A 9,506-nucleotide genomic window follows, 5' to 3' on the forward strand; every position below is an offset into this window, starting at 1 on the left:
GAAAAGATTCTGGAGAATGAAGTTGTTTGATCCTAAAGATAAATACCTGGGTGTGCCCATCATGTTATCTAGGAAAAAAACTGAAGACTTTGATTATCTGGTTGATGGTATCAATAGTAAGATTAAGGGATGGAAGGCCAATGTCCTTTCCCAAGCTGGGAGAGCCACCCTGCTTCAATCTGTGGCTCAAGCTGGCCCTATATATGCCATGTCGACTTATTTATTACCTGTCTCCACTTGTGACAAAATGGACAAGGCTTGTAGGGATTTCTTTTGGCATGGGTCTTATAACTCAAATAGTGTTCACACCATTGGTAGGGATCACTTATGTAAACCTAAGCAGGTGGGAGGCTTAGGGTTTCGAAAGGCTAGGGATATGAGCATTGCTATGTTAGCTAAACTCCCATGGAAAGCTGCAACTGATTTGGAATCCTTGTGGACAAAAACTGGATTGGGGATGTCAAAGTACCACCTGACAAAGCATCCTACTTCTGGAAAGGAGTTCACAAGGTTTTCAACATCATTAGTGGGGGTCTCATATGGGCCATTGGAAAGGGCGATACAACATCTGTCCTACATGATCCTTGGCTATGCAAGGAGGGTATCCCTATCACACTCCAAGAAATGGGAGTTGATAACCCTAGCCTTGATACCCTTCATGTAGCTGATCTCTTCTTGACCGATGGTTCTGGATGGGACTCAGCTAAATTGAATTCTCTCTTCCATCCCCTCATCAGCCAGAAAATACAAGAGGTGGTGGTCAGACCACAAGGTGCCCAGAAAGACAAAATGAAGTGGAGTGAAGAGGATAAAGGGAGACTCACTGTTAAGTCTGTCTATACTTTCCTAAACAAGAAGTGCTAGGAAGGGCAGTCCTCCACCTTTGACCATAAGACCATATCTAGGATATGGAAAGTAAAATTGCCTGCCCACATTCAGCTGTTCATATGGAAATTATACATGAAAGCCCTACCTACAGGGGATATCTTAATGGAAAGGAACATGATTGGGGACTTTGCATGCCCCTTTTGCCTAAGAACTGTTGAAACAGCTGAACACCTCTTCTTTGGGTGTGATTGGTCCAGAAATGCCTAGTTTGCATCCACTCTAGGGCTGAGAATGCTGCACCTAACTGGTGACATTGTCAGACTGTGGCTGGACAAGATCCTAATGTGGTGCTCAAGCAAAGAGGACCATACCATTCAGGCGGGCATCTTTTGCTGTGTCATGCTGCATTCCATGTGGGAAGTAAGGAATGAAGTAAAGTTTGATCACAAAGTACCTCACAGGGATAAACTGCTTAGAAAATGCTCTACCATGGCTGACAAATGCTTTTTAGCATTCAGAGAAGATACCCCTAAACCTCCTGAGTATTTGCAGCATCAAAGAAACAACTTAGAATCTATTTTTCATATTATTCCAAATGATTGCATAATCATTTATTTTGATGCTGCCTTCTCCAGGGAAACTGGATGGGCAAGTGCTGGCTGTATGGCGTGGAATGATGTAGGAGAATTGGTGGGAGCTACTTGTAGGAGATTCAGAGCTAAGGATCCGACAAAAGCAGAGATGGTGGCTGCAGAGGTGGCAGTGCTACTGGCATGCTACTTAGGAAGCTACAGTTTTGTGTTTAAGGGTGACTGTATGGAAGTCATCAAAGTTTTCAATGGGGGTGATTGGTTGGCATTTGACCGCGACCTTTGTACATACGTAACAAACCTTTTTAGTAACCTAGAGTCTGTGTCTTTTGAGTGGATTAGTCGAACGTCTAATGGGGATGCACACAGTCTAGCTGCTTGGACCATCAGGCAGTTACCTATGTCGGATCTTCCAATTTGTATGCTTGAAAACCACTATGTCCCCTTGCTGCTCTAAGCACTAATATAATTAAGATGTTTATCGAAAAAAAAAAAAACGTCAATCCTCTTTTATGCTGAAAATGTTTCGAATACTAGAATTACCAGAGATACTTTTCCTAAATCTATTTTACTTCTAAGGAACCAACAACATTTGGACATGCCCACATTTAATCTGCAGCTTCAAAGGTTTTTACCTCCAAAGCCAACAACGATGAGATCATAAAAAAAAAACACCAGACAAAACACCAACTATGGCAAAAGGACAAATATAATATAATGAATCATTTGAGAGATCATCAGGTATAAATTAACTATTTAAATGATAAATGAGGATTTAGAAACATCACTCAGGTTTACTTATAGAAATGGACCACTAGATTACATTAGGATTTTTAATCAATATCGAACTCCTCAGGGTATTTCCTGGCTACTGAGTGATTTTAAAGTAATTTTTTTTTTTTTTTTTTTTTTTTTTTTAAAACAACTTCTTCATGTGTTCTCTTCTTTATCTCCATGTGACATTGTCTTACTGAGTATGTTTTCTCCACTCTCAACAGTAAAATGGCCATAAAAAGAAGGTAGAAGAATATCATGAATTTTAAGGGGAAATCAGAAAATGTGTGCAAGTGCATCAAACTAACCTCAAATAATAATTTACAATAAATTAAAAATTTGAGGCAAATGCATTGAACAAATTTTAAAGAATTATTAATGGGAAATTAGAAATTGAATATAAAGGCATTGAACTAATCTCAAAGAATAATTAACGAGAAATCGAAAACTGGATACAACTACACGGAACTAACCTAAAAGAATAATTAATGAAAAATTGGAAACTATATGCAACTACACATAACTAACTTCAAGATGCAAATGCATTAACTTAACCTCAAATAATAATTAACGAAAAATAAAAAATTGGATGCAAATGCATTGAACTAACCTCAAAACATAGTTGTATTATATGTTGTGGGAATATCTTGACAAGTATAGTTTTACATTTAAAATGGTACGTGTTTATCACATCTCTTTTCGTATGTACAGAAATGTCTTGCTATTCAAGTAGCTTCAATATGATTTTCGTCTCATTGGGCATTCTCACAAAACTTCAATCAAACTTCTATTATTAAACAAAAACAAAAAATCATAAAGTTTTATCAGGAGTAAGTTCTTTCATTTTATAGAGAGTGGGTTTTCGGCATTGCAAGAATTTTAGATGAGTGATCAAGACAACATTTATATCTCCTAGCTATGTATATTTCCAAATATTTTTTAGAATAACTTAATATAAACGAATGTGGGTTTGAAACACGAATTCATCACGCCATTAATTTTTTTTTCCAATTTTGCCCCTTTCCAAACACGAATATTACAACTCATGCCATTTTTTTGTTTTATTTTTTTATTTTGTCTTTTTCAGGGGTAAAATGATAGTTTCACGTCTAGAAATTAATGAAAAATAAAATAAAATAAAATCAGAGATTGTTAAGGTGGCAGAGACACGTACAAAGAGGCTAGTATTAATAATAGTTGTCACTCTACACGATAGGTTTTTCATCTCACATTTCCCAATGGTGTAAAACGAATATGGGCCTGTTAAATGGGTAAACAAGATCACTCAATTAACCCACATTTGGATTTCATACAAAAACCCACGAAAACATTTTTTTACTTGGTTGGAAATCACGTGGGCTACTGAGTTGTTGGAAATGGCGATGTGGAGAAGAGCAGCATGTGTTGTTGGATTCTTGGGTAATAATAAGCTGGTAACAATTTTTCCTTCTCTTTTCCATTCCCAGACTAGTTCTACTACTTCCTCTTTCTCCTATTTTGTACGAGACAGATGTAAGTCAGGAACACTTGGGCTTGATGAGGCTTTGAGTCTGTTTAATAAGTTGATTCAGACTCGACCCTTGCCTTGTATTTTACCTTTTAACCAATTACTAGCAGCACTTGCCAAGATGAACCACTTTTCTGTCGCTTTATCTATCTCCAAAAGGATGGATGCCGCTGGTATTCAACCTGATATTTTTACTCTTTGTACACTAATCAATTGTTACTCCAATATGGGTCGGCCTGATTTCGGTTTTGCTATTCTCGCTAGTATTCTGAAACGCGGATTTGAACCAGATGCTGTTCCTTTGACCACCCTACTCAAAGGGCTGTGTAAAGGGGGTAAAGTTGCCGATGCTATAGATCTTTTTACCCAAATGCTGAATAACGGATATCCATGCAATGAAGTCAGTTATGGGACAGTAATGAATGGGATTTGCAAGTCTGGGAATTCTATTGCTGCTCTTCAATTCAAGAGGGCAATGGATAACAAAGAGTTTCCTCCAAATGCTCATATATACAATATGCTTATCGACACCCTTTGTAAGGAGAATTTGGTGAACGAGGCATTGAATCTATTTCAGGAAATGACCTCCACAAACCTTACACCTAATGTTATCACCTACAACTCTTTGATTTGCGGGTTATGTGGATCTGGTCGATGGAAAGAATCCATGCATTTATTTGGCAAAATGTTGGCACAGAATGTCACACCGAATGTTGTAACTTTTAGCATTTTGATGGATGCTCTTTGTAAAGAAGGCAGGACAAACTACGCTTATGATTTGTTACAACTGATGTCTCAGAGAGGTTTAAAACCTAATGTTTTCACATTTACCTCTTTAATCAGGCACCTATGCACATCAAATCAGTGGGAAGATGCCAAGAGGGTATTCAACCAAATGTTGACTGAGAATGTCTTACCGAATGTTATAACTTTTAACATCTTGGTGGATTCTCTTTGCAAAGAAGGTAGGACAAAGGAGGCTTTTGAGGTAATACAAGTAATGTCCCAAAGAGGAATAAATCCTGATGTTTTCACGTACAATGCTTTAATTGATGGCTTATACACTTCAGGGAAGGGGAAAGATGCAATAAGATTGTTCAATGAAATGACAAGTAGGGGAATCTTACCAAATGGACACACTTATGGTATTATAATAGACGCAGTTTGCAAAGACGGGATGGTCGATGAAGCATTTGAACTATTCCAGACAATGATTGAAAGAGGTGAAGAGGCTGACACAGTCAAATACAATAGTTTGATGGATGGATACTGTTTACAAGGGCGGATGAAGGAGGCAAAAAGTGTTTTCGATTTGATGGTCGCTAGAGGTCATGGTCCTGATATAGTCAGCTATAGCACTTTGATCAATGGTTATTGCAAGGCTAAGAGGATGGACAAGGCAGTTCAAGTTTTCAAGGAGATGCAACTTAAGGGATTCAAACCCAACACTATAACCTATAGTACCCTGATATATGGATTTTGCAAGAGTGGAGAAGTTTCGGTTGCAAAAGAGCTTCTGAAAGACATGATAGCTTGTGGGGAAAAACCAAACCAGTTCACATATGGTTCATTAATAGATGGCCTCTTTAAAAATGGTTGCTCTGCTGAAGCAATGGAACTGTTCCGTGTGATGGAACATAATGGAACGAAAGCTAATGTACCGATTTACAACATCATCATTGATGGCATGTGCAAAGAAGGAAAATTAGTTGAGGCAAAGGAAATCTTTTATAGTCTCTCAACTAGGGAGTTGCAGCCTGACACTAGGACACACAACATAATGATTGATGGATATTTTAAAGAAGGGAAATTGAAAGAAGCCGAGGATTTGTATTATGAGATGCAAGAGAAGGGTATTGCTGTAGATGATTTAACATTCAATATCCTGGTCCAAGGATTCCTAGACCAGAAAAATGATACACACAAGGCAATGCAACTTCTCAATACCATGATTGACAAGGGTTTCTCACCTAACACAAAAACTACTTCTCTTCTAGCAGACTGGTTTGTGGAAGGTGGATCAAATTGTAAAGAAATGGAGATGCTTCTCAAGCACCTGCCAAAAGGCTATTCCGAAGGTAGTGTGTTCAGTTTTGACTTTATGGTTAACTAGTATGTTCTTCATATACTGTCATTACATTAACTAGTATTATCTGTTTTTTACTGTCACTTTTCTTCCTATCATCTCTTCTTTACCGTTAAACTTTATGAGTTGCTTGTTTCCTGTTTCTGTTTGACTACCTTTCTAAAATGAGTACATTCTTCTTGTATCTCCTGGTTGGATTTGTTTGACTTTAGAAATTATTTTACAGATCACTTATTTCATACCATGCATTGGTTGGAACAGGTTGAATGTGATGTTTTGTTATACTGGCGGATCTTGTTTATGATATTATGATAATTATACTAAAGTAATAATTTACTGAGATGTTCCTTTTCCCTATTGCAGTTCTTCTTAACACAGTGAGGTGTCACCATGTCTAAGTATTTTTGTTCAGTGCGAAATCACGTAAGTTCTCATTTCAACTGTTCTTCCCTATTGGCATGTGACTGTGAGCTTAGATATTTATACCAGATGTCTATGTTCAATTTCAGGTTCACAAGGGAAGTTGTTGAATCTCGTGAAGTTTAGTGCAGCTAAGTTTCATGATCAAAAGTCTTCAGCAACTTTAACATAAGAGGATGTGATAAGCAACCATTTTTTGGATCAATTTTTCTGTTGCTTCATCTATGTCCAAAAGGATGGATGCTGCTGGTATTCAACCTGATATTGTTACACTTTCTGTACTAATTAATTGTTACTTCAATATGGGTCGGGTTGATTTCGGTTTTGCTGTTTTCGGGAGTATTTTGAAACACTGATTTGAACCTACTTAAGGGGTTTTGTATGGAGCATAAAGTAGCCGATGCTATGGATCTTTTTATGTGAATGCTGGAAAATGGATATCCATGCAATGAAGTTAGTTATGGGACAGTAATGAATGGGATTTACAAGTCTGTGAATTCTACTGCTGCTCTTCAATTCATGAGGGCAATGGAAAAGAAACAGTTTCCTCCTACTGTTCATATATAACTACGCTTATCGACACTCTTTGTAAGGAGAATTTGGTGAATGACTCCTGGGATCTTTTTCTGGAAATGACCTCCACAAACCTTACACCTGATGTTATCACCTACAAGGCTACAACTCCTTGATTTGCGGGCTATGCAGATATGGCTGTCCAAAGATTCTGGCTATTAGTCATTGATCATCCAAATTCTAACATCGATGCTTTTTCCGGATAGTTTGGCTACGGATGGATTCTGTGAGAACTCTACAGTTATGTGTGCTTCAGCAGGAGTAATCCAAGGATGGGTGAAATCCTGGGAAGCAGCTGTGTGGAGTTAAAACCCAATATAGCCGAATATCTGCAGTGACTAAGTGGGGAAAGTATCGACGTACATTCTATTTTTTCTGTTATTCAGTATTTATTCTGAGGGTTTACAGGAAAAAAGGGTTCGACTTCTTTGCTTCTGTTACATTTTTCTTTTGGGTTCAAGTTACAATGCATCTGGGGATTAATACTACGAAAACTACCAGTGATCGATTTTAGAGATTCTATACTGGACATTAGAAATAATGGGTGTACTAGAGAGTCCTGTTTCCATTGGAACACCGGACTAAGAGAGTAAAGTAGACTGTTAATGGTAGTTCTTTAGACAGTATAAAGAGAGAGGATACCATGCGTTGGAACTGATCATTTGTTCTCCTAAATATTTTGCTTTATCTTCTGCCTTTTTACTATATCATGGACCTTTAGTTATTGAGTTTTCCTGTATCAATCCTTTGTTTTGATTGGAAGGCAAACCGGCTTTTACGAAGAAACAAGCAGATCTGTTATTCCCACCATATTTTACTGATGACTTCCCAGTGGCAATACAGGTAACTTTTCTAGTGGTAATTCTTGTACACAGTTTCGGTAATATATCAATATTAAATCATGATTGTTTTTTGCTTTGACAGATATCCCACAAGTACGGTTTGATATATGTGATCACGAGACTTGGACTTCTATGTCTATGTGATTTGGAGACAGCTACCACAGTTTATAGAAATCGAAATAGTCCAGATCCTATAATCTTGACTTCGGAGGCGTCATCAGTTGGAGGATTCTACGCTGTTAATCGGCGAGGGCAGGTGTTACTTGCCACTGTTAATGAAGCAACAATTGTGCCTTTTGTCATTGGTCAAGTATGTCATATAAGTTTACCCGTTGTACTAATATAGCGATCGGAATTGAAGTATCGGATAATTGTTTTGACGAATTTTATTTGTTGACTTTTGCAGCTTAACAATCTGGAGCTTGCTATTAATCTTGCTAAAAGAGGAAATCTTGCAGGGGCTGAAAACATTGTAAATATCTTAGTTTTAATTTGTGTCAACTGCATGTTGTTCAATTAGTTGGAATGGCCAATAATTTTGAAACGGGACTTCTCAAATTTTATGGCATATTTGAAGCAGTAACCTGGGTTCTGAAATTTGAAGGTACTTTGACTTCACTGTCATACTGGTGCTTTCACAATTCAGGAACTTTAAATAGTATTGCCTTCCCAGGAAAAGAGTTCCCTCATATAATACAGAAGAGGGTAGAGACGTTTCTTGTTGAATTTAGGCTGCTATTTCTTACTCTAAAACCCATCCGTGCTTCTTTTACTATTGAAAAACAATGAATTTCATAAAAAGCAAGACCTCTGTATCTTATACTAGGCTATGGAGGAACCCAATAGTGATACATAATTATATATATTTTCTATAGACTTTTTGTTTGTTTTATATTTGTTTCACGTCTCAAGATTCCTTAACAGGTACGTATGTTTGAGTAGCCTTTGTGTATGCTTTCTTTAATATCCAAGATACTGGGGTTATCATACGCGCCTATAGTGTCTTAAGTACAGCATTCTTTCTTTCAGCTTCGGCTAAGAAGGAGAACATGCCATTGGGATCATTTCTGAGAAGGGTGTGTGCTTCATCACAATAAGCGTTAGTGGTATAGGTAATAGATAATACTAAGAAGTTAACATATGCTCAGTTGAAACTCCAGTTAAGTGGCGGGGTGCGCTCTTGGTATGTTCAATTAGGCATTTGACCTATCAGTATAGAAACCTGGGATTTTAACTCCTTGTTGATAGAGTGATGTCAGTGACCATACTCAGGAATGTCATCAGTTATGCTAAAGATTTCTATTGGACATTGAACTTGTCAAAAACCTGGGATTTTAACTCTCCTTGTTGATAGAGTGATGTCAGTGACCATACTCAGGAATGTCATCAGTTATGCTAAAGATTTTTATTGGACATTGAACTTTACTTGTCATACATTTTTTAATACTTCAGTTTGTTGAACGGTTCCAAGAACTGCTCTCAGACGAAATACAAGGAAGCTGTCGAGCTTGCTGCAGAATCTCCACAGGGAATCCTTCGAACTCCTGACACGGTTGCAAAGTTTCAGGTAAAGGTGTTCTGGTGTCAATATGTTATACCATTATGTAATCATTATCCCGGCCATATTCCATATTTACTGAGTTGCATCGCATGGTCACAATTTGTTAAAATCTTACTTTCTCACGCTTTTGTACAGTACCCATTTCTTTCAGCATAACTTTTTTTCCAACAATTTAATGGGATACATTTGCTATTAAAATGTGAAACCCTCAGTTACTTAACCTTTCCTACTTGAAATTAGACCGACTTGTAAGGCTTAAGACTTACATTCATAACAACTCATTTAAAATAAATGAGTTATTGAGGTGAAATGCAAAATTCTAATA

The 9,506-nt window shown here is 37.4% G+C and overlaps 1 protein-coding gene across 2 annotated transcripts; it reads left to right on the forward strand.

Annotated features, from left to right (window-relative positions):
- The first annotated feature begins 3,421 nt into the window (after positions 1–3,421).
- LOC147519854 (uncharacterized) lies at positions 3,422–8,199 on the forward strand. Of its 2 annotated transcripts, XM_086591388.1 has the most exons (6): positions 3,422–5,777; positions 6,149–6,208; positions 6,295–6,454; positions 7,542–7,621; positions 7,703–7,930; positions 8,027–8,199. In XM_086591388.1, exons 1-2 carry the CDS (start codon positions 3,569–3,571, stop codon positions 6,181–6,183), a joined length of 2,244 nt encoding a protein of 747 aa, XP_086447514.1. In that variant the 5' UTR covers positions 3,422–3,568; the 3' UTR covers positions 6,184–6,208; positions 6,295–6,454; positions 7,542–7,621; positions 7,703–7,930; positions 8,027–8,199. The 2 variants fall into 2 exon arrangements, with proteins under 2 accessions (XP_086447514.1, XP_086447513.1); XM_086591387.1 differs by having other exon boundaries at positions 6,295–7,621.
- The last annotated feature ends 1,307 nt before the right edge of the window (positions 8,200–9,506 follow it).

Source organism: Coptis chinensis, chromosome 2 (assembly GCF_015680905.1).
Source record: "Coptis chinensis isolate HL-2020 chromosome 2, ASM1568090v1, whole genome shotgun sequence".
NCBI lineage: Eukaryota > Viridiplantae > Streptophyta > Magnoliopsida > Ranunculales > Ranunculaceae > Coptis > Coptis chinensis.